The sequence below is a fragment of the Anser brachyrhynchus genome (assembly GCF_964034855.1).
Source record: "Anser brachyrhynchus genome assembly, chromosome: 3".
NCBI classification, from domain to species: Eukaryota; Metazoa; Chordata; class Aves; order Anseriformes; family Anatidae; genus Anser; species Anser brachyrhynchus.
The window spans coordinates 73110354-73127329 of NC_137696.1; the positions used below are offsets into that span (position 1 = coordinate 73110354).

A 16976-nucleotide genomic window follows, 5' to 3' on the forward strand; every position below is an offset into this window, starting at 1 on the left:
GTAAGCCCTCCTCAGATCCTAGGAGGGTACTCCGTATTCTGAGAACGAAATGGGGACAGTAAGACCAAAAAGGAGTAAAAGGTCATGCAAGTGTTTAGCATTTGAGATAGGCTGTCTGAGAGGAAGGAGGAGCCACACCAATGCCACAAGGGCAGCAAAGTTTTAGTGGAAAAAATCCACATCAAAGGAATTCAATTCCTGGGAAGGCTGCTGCTGCTAGTAGAGAAAAAAACAGGAGCCCTCTTAGCATTTCTTGAGGATTTGCAGCATACGTATGGACTTGTGCTTGCTCACTTTGTACTGTAAATCACAGTTGAATATGCAGATTGAACGTCTATGAAATTTTATGAAAGGACATCATTTTAAGCTTAAGAATAAATAATCTGGGCTGTATTCCAGTAGATTTGAATTGTTTATTTTCTGTAAGAAGGAGAGTTTCCTTTAGGGGAAATCAGCCTTGGCCACAATACCCATGTGCAAACCTTCTTAGAGGAGTTTGTGCCAAGCCAATCAACTTCATCCACAGCAGCTCCAGGTAATTTGCTGGAGAAAATTAGATTTTTCTGGGACAATAGTGAATATTTTCACTCGCTAGAAACTATCCAGCATTGAGCGGAGGTTATTGAAAACCAGCTCTAAACTTCAATACAGTTTGCAGATGGCTATAAGAACTGCAAACATTATCACCTGTGACTGACGACTTTTTTTTTTAACGTGGAAAGTTTCCCACAGCCTCGAGCAGATATACCAACCCCGTGAACAGATGAAGGCACAGTGCATAAAGGAGGACTTTCATTTTACGTGAGGTTTCTCAGATTCACAGGCTTGCAGCCAGCCACCCCACAACACTTCTAAGAAACAGCCACCCCCAGCACGCTGCGTGAAGCGCTGCTTTCATGGGTGTTTGTGCGGTCAGCAGGGGTGCTGGCTGCAATGAAACTCCTGCGATTTAAATTGATATCTGTTTTTGAATTTCTATTTGCAGATCCATATGCTGAGACTCACTGAAAACTTGCTAATATATTATCAACACTAATGAGACTAGAGGAGGCACGCTGTAATGGATCCAAGCATTGTATGAGACCTAATTATCCTCTGCGGGTAAGGGCAGGTAAATTCCTCCACTCCTTCATCCATGCAATGTTCTCTGTGATGCTTACAGGCAGCCAATAAAAGCACCTGTTCATAGAGCTTTCTGGAAATCTGTGTGTTGCTTTAAGTTCCATTGTTGGCATAAAATGTACTTTATTTTCAGGATCTTTTTAGTCTTGTGCTTTTTGTTCTTTTCAGTATTTGAAAAGTATTTGACACTATAAGCTATTTGTGTCTTTGAAAGACTACCTAGAAGTGGCTCTTCATCATACATTTCAGTGGCGTTAATTCGAACAATTTCACCATTAGCACAGTAAAATTCTTTAGAGCAATATACATATATATATTATTTTAGTTAGACTTGTCACAAAAACACAATCAGATCAGCTTTTACTTTAAAACTTTCACTTTGGATTTTTGTTTCTCCCCCAAAATATAATTGCTGACGCCTCCGATTTTCCCTAAAAAAGTATGTTACTAGCTTTTTGGTTGGGGAGTAGTTGGAAGAAGACCGTTTTCATTAAAAAGGGACACCATTAGTTCATTTAGTGAAAGTAGGTAAACAACTTTACCCAAATGCTAATAGAGAAGAGTGTTAACGGTACTGCTACTTAGATTGAGAAAACTTGGGGAATGATAGAGGAAATGTGTAAAAAACAAACAAAAAGTTTCCTTCACCCATCACTTCACATCTGTATCATTACAAAAATATAAAGGGCCTTACAATGGATTCCAGAAATCTTGCACAGAAGCAGAATACTCCAGCATATGGAAAATAGAGAAATCACTTAATGTATCCTCAGGAAAACGGCCCACAAGTGCCGAAGAGCAATGGGATATTTAAGGATATGTAAGATATGCTATCCTCATTTTGTCAACACAGTAGCTGTACAAAAACATCTACATAAACTGTGATCATCTATCCAATAAACGGATAGGAGACAGACATCACTAGGTTGAAGAGTATAAATTAGCTTTAAACAGTCTAGGTTGTAAAACTGAAAAGCCAAATCCTTAACATCATGCCTCCCCAAAGCAAAATTTAGTTCATTGTTCCCATCCTTATTTGCTGGCTCCATATGCTGGCTCTCACTTCCCAGATTTCTCATTTTCGCTATTGCATGAGCACCATCTATAAATGCATCCTAGAATAAATCTGAAGAAAACTCTCAAGGAGCTGTATGTACTGAGCTCCAGCACCATCAGCCTAAGCAAGAGAACAAACAACAGCTTTAAAACTTGGGGGCACAACAGGAAAGGAAGGAGGCCGGAGAACGAGCTACATGGGATTTCAGGAGCATGGGTGCAGGCACTGAGTGGGAACACAGCAGCTTCGCCCTCCACCTTCCCACCCTTGTCCAGTGCATGGTGTGTGAGAGGAACCTGACCGGTCTCCAGCCTTGCCTTTTTCTCCCTCACCTGCCTGGTCATCACTGGCTGACACTGGGAGAGGAAAACTGGTGAAACTGGGAGAGGGAGGGGGTTACATCTGTACAGCCAAACACATGTGGAGGAGCGTGCTGGGCACCTGTGCCAGCCATGCTTGGGGGAAAAAAGAGATTTCATATCCTTACCTCATATCCAGTAGTATTCAGAACTAAACAGTGAAAATAAGGCAGAATTTCTCCTTCATGCCTGATTCTAGATGAACGGTTTTGCTCTTTATAGGGACCTCACAGGCTTTTCTCAATTTATATAAAATGCCTTCCTCTAAGGAGCAAAACTGAACAAAACAGAATGAGGACATCTTAAAAGACTGATTTGCCAATAACGTCTTCATTTTGTTTTGGAAACCAAAAGGCACAAGGGTCTCCACAAAGTTTCTGAGTTCAGCTATGACAAGTTTTGCACTTGCAGCAGGTTGAGCTCAGCTGAATTCCACTGATGTTTAGCTATACCTGGTTCCTAAATTACCTCCAACATTTTAAAGTTACACTGAAAGGGCAGAAAGCATGGTATTAGTTTCAATAATTCATCTTTTCTTCAGTTTCACAAGTGAACAGTACACTTCAATCTTCAGCTAGAAGGGGAAAATCTCAAGAAAAATATTTTATATTCACTGCATCCTAGTAAAACAACTATTCAGAGAGAGAATCAGTTTTAATTTGTAGTTTATAAAGTACTAACTTTTTAAAAAATGTTTTAGAATCAGCATGCATAGCATGATTATGTAGCACGTGTAAGTTAAAGCAGGAAACATTTTCTAAATGACAGAACCAGGAGCAGATGCTCAGGATCTCTGCTAATCCATCCCAACAGCAAGCCCCGCTGATCCAGCCACAGAAGAGCCCTTCCCCTGCGGGCTGTTTGGTGGCTCTGCTTTCCCAAGGGACTTATCAGTGGGCAGGGTACACTCCAGTAGAACAGAACCGGGTTCCCTCAGGCTGAAAACCACCCCAAATACAGACCCTCAGCCTCTTAGGTACGTGCTCTAACCTGGTAGACATCTGGTAGGCATCTAAATACATGGAAAGGATCCAGTAAGCACTTACATTTGGGGATACTGGGAAGCCGGCCATGCAGTTCTCAGCTCTGCCTGAATGGTTAATTGGCTTCTCTGATCCAATCTTAACACCTGAATCCATTTCAGTCAAGTCTGAGTTGCTGCAGCTGGCGTTGCACATCACATCCATTGCAGAGGAAAGCCAACGAGCCTTTCTAATAGCTGCAGGAAAACAAGTCTGTATCCTAGACGTTCGTGTTGTTTTTTTTTCCTTCTAACAGAGGACTGTTACCTACTGAAGGCCAGTTAGAAGCAGAGCTACACTACTGTGACACAATTGCCTACCCATCACTTTTCATTTAAAGAAAGCAACTATACAGAAATCTCAAACACCCACAAGCTGCTTCAAAATTCATTAAAATTCTACAAATGCTCCTTTGACTAATTCTAGCATGTTTTGCTCCATTATTCATGGGCATCAATGTTCATTTTAAGTGTTCTATTAATTGGAAAACCAAGCAATCAAAGAAAATGTAATTTTGATTTATGCATTACGTGAGAAAACAGTTTTCATTTCAGCCCTTGATTTAGTGTCCAAACAGGCACGTTTCTTCAGGAAATGGAATAAAAAGAAAATAAATCTTCATTAAACAAATAAACAAAACCCCTCCAAATCCTGCAGCTTAGCATACTGCAATAAAATGAGGTGATTTTAATGGCAAAAAAAACTACACAACCCAAACAGAAAACTCCAAATAAGAAAAACAAAATTTGAGAGAAATGTTATTGAGCTGCACCAGAAGATTAAAAATCTGCAGCGAACCTAGCAGTGACAGCAGCCATGTACCTCAAACTGTGATGCACTTCAGGCAGAGGAGAACAAGTACTGCTATTTAGGCACGCACAGCTGAATGCCAAAGGCCAGTATTTAAACAACGCCTGCTGGGCTGCCTTCTTCCCTTTGAGTATTTATCAGAGATGCTTCCTCAGATCAGTCAGTGTCCCTTTCCGCTACCTAAGCTTGCTGGAAAGAGGAAAAGACAGCCAGTGCTGCTTGGACATTCAAAGGACAGGGATGCTCTAGATCATTGCTGCTGCTTATGTGGAAGCTTACCAGACCTGACTCAACCTAAGAGCAGCCTTAGGCACAGGGTAGGCACAACACTGCCTTCACTAAGTAACACATCCCCAGAACGGTGACTTACTTGCCTCTGCTGTCTTATTTGTTGCCTTTCCAGCTGTAGTTCCTGCTGCAAATGCCAATATATCCAATACAGCAGTACATTTGGATGCCCTAGGTGCCCCTCTGCTACAGCGTCATGCCCGAGGTACTGCTGTAGACAATCCTAAAGATTCCGAGGCTTCTTTAAATGAAGTCCTAATTGCACAAATTTAAACATTATGGCTTGTGTAAGGATTAAACACAGGATTCTGTTCAGCACAGATCTAAAATGCTCATTATTTTGGAGTTTTCCATGGAAATGAAAGTATCAGACAGGCACTGAACTCACACTGGGGAGGACAGGAGACACCCTTGGATGGCAAGTGGAGGACTCACACAGCTGCAAGCCTTACAGTTACATTACTGTGAATCCAAAATAACTGCACACAGAGCTATCACACCAGTCTGGGCTTGGGCCAGCAAAACAAACTAAGCCTTTCCTCCTCCTGAAACCTCACAGGGGTGGGGGACACCAGTGCCACATTGCCCAGCTCTTCAGAAAATGTACGCAGCAGGCAGTAGGTGTGGACTGATGTGCGTGGAGCTGCAGGGGCAGCAGCCAAAGCAGCCCAGGACTGAGGAGGCCCAGCCTGGGGGGAAAGCAGAGGAAGGACCACTTCCAGCCCTCCCCTCCACCAGCACATCTTGCAAATGAGAGCTAAGGGCATGCAGGGTATGGATAGCACGACTGGAAATGTTCATTTAACAGGTTCATTTCCAGGTTTTGAAGATTTTAGTTTCAGTGAACATCTCCAGACTTTTTCCTTCTTTTTCTTCTTTTTTTTTTTTTTTAATCTGTCATGACAACTTTAAATCATCCTTGAGAATCTTTTGCTTGATGATCTATCTCCACAAATTATTTTTAACACTTATTATCCTTTAAAGTGAAATGATTCCTTCATCTCTATTTGCATAGTCTTTTAAAGTGATAAATCCTTTCTTGACAGGCCTTCAACACAATAAATGGAAAAGACAATCAGGCTCAGGTAGTAGCTATCACTCTTTCCTAAAGCATCTGGGTCCTGTTTCTCAGGAAAAACTCATGCAAAGAAAGGGATCTGAGGGCGGAAACAACAGGGAAACCTAGAACATACAAAAACACTTCTGATGCTTTTTTCAGTTTGTGGAAAACCACAGGCATAGCACAAGATCCAGTTAGCCACTCCAAGATCCCATCTTTATTTCCCTCGCTTGTGAAAACATTTGGCAAAGTTTTTTACGGATTCTTCTGTGGGAGACAAATCTTTCGTACGAATATTGGACTGCTTATATCCCCACTGCGCTTGCCAAACTAATACAGCAAAGCATTGCAAGGTTAAATATGTCCTGCTTGGCTGAGCTGCATTCCTATTAGATACTAAAAAGAAGAAAACAAGTGGAATGAAATGAGAATGTATACCAACATGCTGACAGGAGCCTGCAGATGGAGTAGGTTCATGAGGCAGGACTACCGCAGAATGGTCACAAAGATAAAAAGCCTTCTTCTCCAGCCTCACCTGATCTGTTCTGCTCAAAATACTTTTCAAGACAAGATGACAGGAACTGTAATGGTAACTTTGTTTTGTTTTGTTTTGTTTTTTTAATATAGGAAATGCCAAAGGAATGGAGCTCTACAGATGACCTGAAATCACTTCCAAATGGTGTGTGGGAAGGAGCATGAAAACAAAACAAAAAATGGGGAACCAAAGAATCACCGAATTAGGCAGCAATACAGGAAGAGAAGAAAGAGAAAACAAAGTAGGAGAATAAATCTCCAGTTTCCCTAAGCCTTTTTAGCATAACTATCTTCAAAATTATATATTTTGTATCAAAAACTAGCTGTGTGCATCAGCCCCACATACATACACGTCAGGTCAACAAACAGGGCTTGGTTCATCACAACAGGCTGCAAAAATCACAGGCAGTTTCAAAACTGCCAAAGAAAAACTGTTCTCAGCAAGCTCCGTGCCCTCCTGCTGCCACTGTGCCTGTACCTGCCCATCTTTATGCCCAGGCTTGGCTCGGTGAGCAGTGCTAAAAGCTGGGTGGTGGCAGCAGATACTATTTTCCTCCTGCCTCCCTCTCAGAAGGTCCTTGGGCAGGAGGCTGGATCACTGGTGGCTTGTCCTCTAGCCCTGCCCCAAGCTGTGCCCCTGTTTACATATATATATATATATATATTAGGTCTTCAACCTAAGGTAAAAATTTCTTCCACAGCAGCTTAATTCCACCCACAGCCTTCCACAGCACAGGAGCACAGAGGTTGGTGAAACACCCAATGCACATGGCCCTGTACAGGCAGCTGTACTGCACGCTCCCTAAAGAGGTCAGTGCTACAAAGAAACATTTACTGCCTTTTGACCGTGTTGAATGACTCTCTCAGGGTAATAAACAAAAATCCCTGCTAGAAATATCAGAGCCATTTGCTTAGTGTTTACTGTGGGTGCTAGGAGACAAATGTAGAGTGGGCAGGAGACTGTCCCAAGCCCGTGATTTTGAGAGCTTCTGCTACAAAGACAAAAGTTAAAATGAAAAAAAAATATATGCAATAAAACTGTAAATAAAAAACCAATCCCCAAACCCACAGACTGATCGTTCCCAATAATTGATTCAGAGTGACTACAGCCTTTTCAAGAAACATGGGAGGATATTCAGAAATGCTTCTTAATGCCTCCTACACCGAAACCGTTCCAAGGTTCCCATCGGTAAGTGGAGCGAGGCAGAAAGCCTTCCGGATGTGATTCAGAGCAAAAGCCTAACTCAAGGTGTGATTTGGCCTCCTGCTCCATGCAGCCCACGTGGAGGCTGCAACTGAGAGGTGGGTCTGCTCCTTCTCTTCGCCCTCCTCCCATACCCTGGCTCTAGCGCTCCTGCAGCCATGGGACAACTCGGACCGACCGCTCACCCAGCAGGATGCTGCACACCGAGGAAGAGAGCACGAGGTTTATCTTGGGCAAACTGCTTGCTCCAGACCAGCCCATAACACCCAATTGTGAGATTTACAGGTTTTAACCTAATAAAAGTTGGTTTTTTTTTTTTTTGTTAAGCATTTAACACTGCTGTTAAGAAAATACCAGTGAGAGACATTTGTACAATTAATTTTATTTTCTTTAATGTCAAAATGAAAGACTTCAAAATGAATCTTCTCCCACACTTTTGGTTTCCGGGAATCAGCATTTCTTGATTAAAAAACAAACAAACAAACAACAAAAAAACTATTGCTAGAACATGCCTGGCCAAATTTATTTCAGCCACACAGCTAATTTATGCATGAATACTTCACCTGAAGTGCAGCACAGTGTTTCATAGCTTCTTTACTCAAACACTGAGAGGCTGTGTAATGTATTGCTTAGGCAAAACCCTATTGATTTATGAGTAAGGATTAAGTGGTATTTCAGCATCCTTATTTGCCAAGGTTACTGTTGTCCTTGCTGTCAGAACTGAAGAGCAGTTGAAGCATTCTCTCCATCCCCCAAAACAACACAAAACTAATCATGCCAAATGAATGAAATGCATCACTGATCCACACATAAGTACGTGCTTCTCTGGGGCAGAATCACCTCTTCACTGTTCCAGTATGAACAAATCTAGTTTTAATCAAGAGCTCGTGTCATGAGGCAGCAGAACTTAGGCAAGCAACAGAGTGGAGAAAATTAGTTTTATTAGTATCAACTAACACATACATGAGTTTCAAGTAATCCCAAACAAACTAGAACCAAAAGAGCACTGGGACAGAAACAGTGTTGATATCTGACCTGGCATATTTAAACAGAAGAGAGAACCACTTTACTGATTCCCATATTCTATAAGCATTGCATTAAAATAGCAGAGGAGAAAAAAAAAAAAGTGTCTCAAAAGTCCTTTTTGTGTATAAAGCCTTGAAAACTGTAACTAAGGTCACATAATCCATATAAAAGTATTGACAGCAAAGTCTCAGCAGTTTTATGCTCTTTGGGCCCTCATTGAATGATACCACAGTTTGCATCACTGGCTCTTTATTACTGAACATGGCGGTGTATAAGCACTTTCCAGCATTTAACAAAATCCTAGAATACTATATATTATCTTGGTTGCATCATAAATTACAGAATGTGCTAAGATATTCTTTAACATTAGTGCATAACAGTACAAGCTAGTGGGTCAAGTTGAGAGCTTATAATCAGATATTAGTAACTGAGGCATCTAAAAATTGAAGAGTATCTCCAACGTCTTCCATTCCACATGGGTGGAACTTCCCAGAATCTTACATTTAAAAAAGTGCCCATTTGCCTATATTGGTAGAGAGACTTTACCAGTAGTCTCTCTCCATAAACTACACAGCACGTATAATCCCTTTTGTATCTAATGCAGCATTTTTGTTGCTCTGCTCTCCCACACCCAACTCTGTTGCTTGCACAAAAAGAAAATGCGTGACATAAGCAGCACATTGTGCTCTGCTGCTGCCCAGGGAATGCTTGAACTCAGAGCAGTCGCCTGCCCATTCATTAAGCATGTGTTCTGCATGTATGGAGAGGAAGGTTAGCCACCAGACAAGGTTAATGAGGGACAGAGAATGCACAGAACTTCGTGTCTTCTATGCACCACATACGCAGCATCAGGCCAAGGACACGCACTCCAAACTTAAAAACGGGAAGAAGCATTCCTGCAATAAAAGCAACTAAAATAACTACGTCAGTCAAGTAGCTCTCTCCCAGCAAGTCTAGATAACTTCTACGAATTGTCTAAGCTGATCTCATCCATGATAGGTGCTTAAAACTGTCCTAGCATCACTTACACTTCTCTAATTAGGACCTCTTCCTCGGAATATCATTTATGCTCCTTCCGACTCAGTCAGACACACTTACATCCTCTTAATAACATGCAACTTGTGCCACTTCATCCATCAACTCTGAATCCAGCACAGCGACTTACCTACTTCTGAATTTAGATTGTGCTTGGCCTTGAATTTCGTAGTGCAAGCAGCCACTTGTTTCTTGCTGTGGCTCACATGTCTCTCGTTTCTTCTTAGAATACAACAGCTTCAGCAAAATAACATAAAAATGTTTGATTTCAAGCACTTCAGTCAACGAGCACCTTCTGCAGAAGAGCACTAAAATAACACCACTGGGATAAAATAACACCACTTTCACATTAAGACTAACACTAAAGCCTACTGTTGATGAATGAGAGAAACATAATTACTAAGAGTTCACAGTGTTGCTGAAGTTGCTGTTATTTAGAAGAGCCCTCTATACTTGCAGTTAGGCTTTTGACACACTACTGATTCTGAAATTCAGCAGAATGGAAGAATGAGTGCACCAGAAGAGCTAACAGGCATAGTATGATATCAGAAGGATTTCATTAGTTGATAACACACCGAGTCCTGCTGCTGCTAAGAGACTTGGCAGCCAGCAAGCCACGTTTACGACCTGAAGCTTTGCAGCACACAGGGAAGGGGCCAGGGGGATGCGCTCTGTAAGAAGCGTGCTGCAATTCTCACTCATATTTTACAAGGCTGTTCCAGGGTAATGCAGCGTTGCCAGACATCACAAGTCCGGGCTGATACCACGACAGGTGTCAAATTCCTTCCTTCCAACCTGATAACAAGAATGGGTGTGCATCCCTGCAAGAGATACCACCAATGTGACATTTTGTGGGTTTTTTTTGTGTTTTTTTTTTTTTCTTTTAATCTTACTGTTTATATTTTTCCAGCACGTCACCCTCATTTTCTTACTTCAGTAATCTACTTATAATTAACACCATAATGTATATCCACTAAAATAGGCTCATAAGTAAAATCAGAAACTTTGGGGATTTTATTCCTTACAAAGCAGTACACAGAATAAAAACTTACATTCCCTAAAGAATGTGAGCCTGGCAATTCCGGCACTATTTTGAATATTTTATTTCTTTGTTCTTCAGGGAGTTCATTTTCTATTCTTTTGAGACACACACACACTCCAAAAAAATATTCCCAACAACCTTCTAATTTTATGCTATTTCTCCTATGTTTTTAATGACCTTTGATCCTATTGCTCATGCAATGTTCACATTTTATTCTGGTGGGATATACAGTGTAAGAAATTCCTCCCCCTTTCTCACACAAGGGCTCTCCATGGTGAACAGGGAGGACAACCTTGTTCAAGGCGGCAGGATTAGCATCCGTGGGACCTTCTTCTGTTTGCTATGTACACCAGGTCACAAGGGAAAAGGTTTGGGGTGACAGGTTGTTAGAGCAATGAGCAGTACGTGTCTTCTTCAACCAGACCTTGCTGCCTGGCTTTCCAAATGCCTTCTTAAGGGAGGACCTTGGACAAAGGACAGTTATCTGACAAAGAGATAACAGACTAAGAGAATAGGCACCTTTAACAGAACAGGGAAGGCAACATGAAATACTACAGAAGAGAGAGACAAAATAGTATACTTAATTTCCTGTTATTGGGTTTTGCTATCCTACTCTGTATCTCACTATTTCTAATTCTCTGGGCTATAATGACGTTTTTGGAAAAAAAATTATGCTGCAACTTAACCAAATACATTATACAGAACCTCCAGTTATCACAGCTCATGAAACAGAGAAGTCATTATGGCCTGGTCCTTCCCGTTTTTGATATACGAGTGGGCACTGCAAACAGAGGAATGACGTATCAGGAAGACCCAGTGAGTCATCCCAAGATTTCACACCAAAATACCAGGACAGAGATGTAAAGGCCTGTGGTACAGAAAACCTAGAGGCAAAGCTATTTTGAATTAAACTGACATCTTTCAGACATTTATGCAAGTATAAACTGAAGCAGACTGGGAATTTCAAAAGCAGGTCTGCATTTCTTTACTTGTGAGGGTATATTTAATATGAATTACTTTTTTTAGCACCATGAAAGCTCAAATTGTTGACGGGGTAGGTGGTTCCCTGGGAAATAGCATGCAAAAGGGTAATGATATGACATCTCACCCAATATGACCTTGAGACTCAGCAGCCATGCATCAGTTAACACTGCCCTGTTCAACATTTTTATTTATTTATTTATTTATTTCTTCTGGTATGTCATATATGGAAAAATTGGCACCTGGACAAGCATCAAAGTTGCCCAAATTGGGGATTAGAGTGAGCTCATCCCATCATGGTAAAAATTAGTCTTTGTTCTCAGTGTGACATCTTGCATTAATAGGAGATCATTTTCTCACAATCACCGCCATTCATGTGGAGTGCAACGGGGTCTGCATCGAACAACTCCTCATTGAATTGCAGAAAACAGGGAAATAACTGCCGAGTTTTCCCGGTTACGCTATTGATATTTAAGTGCTGTTCTCTGTGGGGACGTAACAGCTTAACTCCAAAGAGGCTGTGACCTATTTTCGTGATTACTGCTGCACTAATGAACAAATCGTTTCTAAAAGGACATAACCACAAAAGTTTTAAGAAAGATGGATGCTCCTGAGAGAACAGGATGGGTTAGATAAAATATGTAACTTGGGGGATTAGTTGCTCTAATTCTGTACTGAACGGCAAACTAAATGTTTGTGTACAGATCCAGAAACAAACACTTTTGTATTGATTCTGTGTTTTAGCTCTGAATTCTCTCCGCTTTCAAGCTATTCTCTCAGCATCTTAGGTTTGAAGGAGATGGAAGGCTGAAGATCGGAAAACATATATAGTCCACATGCACAGCTCTACTGTGGCTGTAGAGTGTGATACCAAGAAGTCCCTACTAGCATAAAACATGTTCACAAGATAGTGTCTTCAGGACTGTGTCTAGCAAGCCTAGATGATAAATAATAGATCCAAAAAAAAGCTTAGATCTTGGACAATATATAATTTTCATTGAGAATCTGCTTTTTCACATGATTTGGCATCAGGGTTGGCAGAACCAGAAGGTCAGCATGATCCTAGGAGCCCATAAATGAATTTAAAATAGCACCCAAGCTCATTCAGGCTCTGAGAACTTTGTTTTACACAGAACAACTATCAAAGTTGTGTTTGACAGCACAGTTATGTGATACAATTTTTCATCTCTAAGGAATCATACGCAATTTCTCTATTTCTCATCACTGTAGATTGCATTCAAACAGTACTAAGTTGGAATCCAGCTCAGTCGTGTATACGAAAAGCCACTCTCCTCTTTTCAGATCTTGCTATCTGTAAAAACTAACAGGTTACCACTAAGTTTGCAAGCTTAACTTGAGGGAAAATGAGGCCTCTATATACTTCGAACTACTGACTTACTGAGGTAAACCTAAAGCATTAGCACAACAGACAAAACTCTCTGCTGCATGAAAGATTTTCAAAGAACAGCAGAAATGGTTCCTTCTCAGTATGTAACAAAGACCAGATCTGCTCATAAAGCTCAACAAGCTCCTTAATGACCATTTGCAGGTGAACGGCACAGAAGTGCAACAGAGTCCAGCCGTGCCCTCCCCGGGGGTGGAAACTCCACACAATCCGTGACTTTTAACAAGCTCATTACATCACAATTTCTTTTCTTTCCCTACTATAACTGGCACAAAATTTCCAAAGCAATTTGCATCCCCAAAGGATTAAAGGAACAGAAACTAACTATTTTAAAATATGACAAATAAAAGAATTTCAGCTCCCTGGCTTCAGCCCTGTAGAAGTTCATCTAAGATTGGCATCTGTGCTCGCTCTGTAGCTCATGGATAAAGACAGGCACCTCTAGAGGGTTGTTCATCTCATTTGTTTTACACAGGTGTATCCACTACCACAAAGGACATCATGCTTCCTCGCAGATCTCCTCTGTTTTGAGCTGGTAGTCTATCCAGCACTTCAAAATGCTTTCATGGGGAAATTAGTGCTCAACCTAGTGTATTCCCCAAGATCCTGTAGTTGTGTTGAATCAGTACTTTCCAAAGAAAAAGCAGTTTGTAAAAACACAAACCAGCTCTCCTGACTTACACTGTTCCTGCCAAGGAACTAAATCAGGAAAACTCTACAAATAGCTTTGTTAAGTGAAACAACTTTAAAAGGGTATTAAAAATTTGGAGACTATTCTCTTCATCTGCATGTTCCAACCATCAGCCTACACCTATTGCTCTGCAACCCCCAAAAAGTTTTGCACAAAGCAGGCACAACCTCTTTGCAAACCAGCCTGCAATAATTCATGGCCTGTGGATTAATACACTGGTCATCTGGTATTCTGTCTGCACTGCTGACCTAAATGCTCCTTTGGTAATTTACTGGTTACGAAGGAGCAGGGTGTTCTTTGGAAGCAAACCTTTAGCAACTTTCTCTTGATGGAAATGGATTAGTTTCACTAAATAAAAATGAAGAATGTACAACTTTTATAAGTTCCACCGGTCTGGAAATGGTTAAGCTCTAGAACACGTTGCCCAAAAGGTGGCAACCCATTCCTGACTTTTGCAGATTTTCTGGTCTTAACCAGGCATGGCCGTGAGCAACCTGCCATGATTTTGACATTAGTCTGACTTTGAGCAGGAGTTTGGACTAGAGACTGCCACAGGTCCCTTTGAGCAAATTTCCATGAACAGAAGTTGCATTTTTTGACACACATTCTCTGATTTGAGTTCATCACTAGTGGACAAAACAGCCACTATTAAAATATTTAATTATGTACTTCTTTGCCTTCATCTACATTTAGATATTCCTTCACCGCTGGAGGGATATTAAGAAGACCTTGTAGTGTATGAGAGTCAGAAGAATTAAATTTTGCTTTTCATCCACACAACTTGTGAATGTGCAACAGAATTTCTCTCTCTGAGCTTCACTGTTTGTAAAGAGTATAGTATATTTAACTCTAGGATAGTAAGCTAACATAAGAAAATATGCATCTGTATCAATATTGAATCACACATCACTTGTCACAAAAGTGACTTCAGGTAAGGATTTATTGATAATTACCTTGAACACTTGTACCATATATGGGGGTGTTCTGCATAGCCATCATTTTATACTGCCTAGGCCCCTGAAAATAACTCCCAAGATATGTGTGAATTCTGACATACTTTCCCCTAGCTCTGAGCCCTCATACAGACATTGCACAAGGACTGTAAATGTCCTTAAATCTATTACACAAGTAATTACATGACACCAATTGAGTGGGTTTACTCTTGTGTTATTCTCAAAATGCATTTTATTAAACATTTGAAACAACAAATCAAAGTTGTTCCCTTAATCTAGACCCCAAAACAGGGCTTCTAAATATGAGTCATGGCTCATTAGTGATGTGTTAGATAAAATACATTGCTGCTTTTGAGGATGCTGAGAAATCTCTCCATTGTTAGCATTCTACCTGACTTACGCACATTCAAATTTGGTGCCATGAAAGCATCCTCCAGGCGAGGCTGTGCAGGACCACTTATTTTGTTTTGTTTCTTTCTTTACAGTAAAAGGAATGACCCATTCCTAACAAAATCACTTAGACTTTTTGATCTAACTTATTTTTATTGTAGTACTCTAATTAACAGGTAATATCTGTAATCTCTCCTGCTGTTTTATGTGGCATACTATTATCTATAATTTTTATCATTCATTTTGAGAAACTTAAGTATACTGTAAATTCTTTGGGACAGTTCTGTTTTGTCGTGTTTGTGCTATGAAGCCCTGTTTTTTTCTGGACTTCTAGGTGTAATTGTAATACAAAAGTTAAATAATGTTCCAAATTTTCCATACTGGTCACACTGAAGCTCATAGTTTTCAGCACAGACTCTGGAAGGTTTCTGATTTGTAAGAAATATGTTAAGAGTTGTATGGCATCCCAGATTTTTGTGCTCTTTTCCCGCAGAAAAGGTGGAGAGCATATGTATATATGCTTTTTAATTTAGAATAAGTGAATGGAGCTGAGCACTACAAGCTTTTATATCCATCCCCCCCCCCTTTTTTTTTTAAGCAGCTAAAAATCAGCAACAGATGTTGCACTGGGCTGCTCTTTTGGGCTCCCAGATTTTGGAATGTGTTCTTGCTGAATGTCAGACAAAGGAGAGACATGAGCTATTTTAAGACACCTGTTAAATTCAGTGGAGATAAAAATGTACTTTTAAGGAAAAAAATCCTTAAATCAATTTTTTCCCCCTCATATTGTATGAAATGCATTGAACCCACAACAGGTGACTTCTCTGCACCGACTACATGGAAGAGCCTAAGACAGGAGCTCAAACACAGGTATCTACCTTCGTGCTGATGAATCCCCAAGATTTCTGCTAGTCTCAAGTGGTGTGTTATACCTACTATTAGAATTTGCTAATATAACAAGTGGTTGTCAGCTCACAAAGGTGATGAAATAAAACCTTCCAAAGGTAGCTGAAACACAGAGAAGTTTAGGTTGATTTCGCATCATCCTGGCTTTAAAAAAGTACATTTTCCATTGTTTTTGATACTTCCTTCCAAGCTGCCTGAATTTGCAATTGATTGTTCTTTCTAGCAATCATCTGCTACACAGAAGGAAAACAAAGAAGAACTTCAAATAATAAATTGTTTTACAATATCAATGCCTCCATCTCATGAAACAGTAATCCTTTAAGCATTTTCTGACCCAGTTTTCCTATTTCTGTTGTGAATTCCCAAGCTGCAAACAACCTTTGTGACCCTGGACTCTGAATAAAGGGATAATGCCTGGTGGCTCTGGGTGTCCGTTTTGAGATGCATGAAAGGGGACAGATTTTATGTGGCATTTGAGATGAAAACTGATGCATCTGAAATCACTGCTTTCTTCTAAAATGCTAAGGCCACAGTCAGCTCAGCCTCTTGGGACACTTGCATGCCAAATGTTCCAAAGCATGAGATGCTGAAAGTTATTTTGATTTTGTTCCTGTTTCACTGCACCCTACTTTAAATTGTGCATTCAACTACAGTGGTGCAGTGCAGGTACTGCTTCCATTGACCAAAACCTTGTTCTCAAAATAACAATACTGATTGTTATTTTGCTTAAAATCTGTTCAGGAAGTTTGAAAAAGCACCATTACAAGCACTTGCAATGCAGTACACAAACATAAATTAAATAAATTACCCATGTGTTCAAAATCCTACAATTAAAAAACTCTTTATGATAGAGAAAATCTCCCCTTCCATACTGGATTTAATAGCCTAGTGCAACTATGGGTAAAACAAACAACGCAGCAAGAAGAAAATAATTTCCACCTTCCTTTAGTTCTTATTACAGAGCTCAGCGTTGTACTATTCATTCATGCCTTGAGGCATGAACTCTGTCAGAACATAAAGAAGGCTTTTTCCTCGTCCTTTTTTGGCCCAGTCCCCGGAGACAGTAACTTCAATAAACGTTAATGGTAGTC

The 16976-nt window shown here is 40.5% G+C and overlaps 2 protein-coding genes across 5 annotated transcripts in view; both read right to left on the reverse strand.

The window, feature by feature from the left end:
• LOC308193406 (uncharacterized protein) overlaps window positions 1–15547 on the reverse strand; it is a 32856-nt gene extending 17309 nt beyond the window's left edge. For 2 of the 4 annotated variants that reach the window (XR_013949606.1, XR_013949607.1), the window contains exon 1: window positions 2667–15547. Coding sequence is in view for 2 of the 4 variants with exons in the window: in XM_080588103.1 (XP_080444229.1) it covers window positions 3585–3725 (141 nt within the window). In the remaining 2 variants the exon portion in view is untranslated. The remainder of the gene's footprint in view (window positions 1–2666) is intronic. The other 2 variants (XM_080588103.1, XM_080588102.1) reach the window with 2 other exon arrangements.
• The window catches only part of SLC35F1 (solute carrier family 35 member F1), a 243299-nt gene that overhangs the window by 182952 nt on the left and 43371 nt on the right, over window positions 1–16976 (reverse strand). The window lies entirely within an intron of this gene.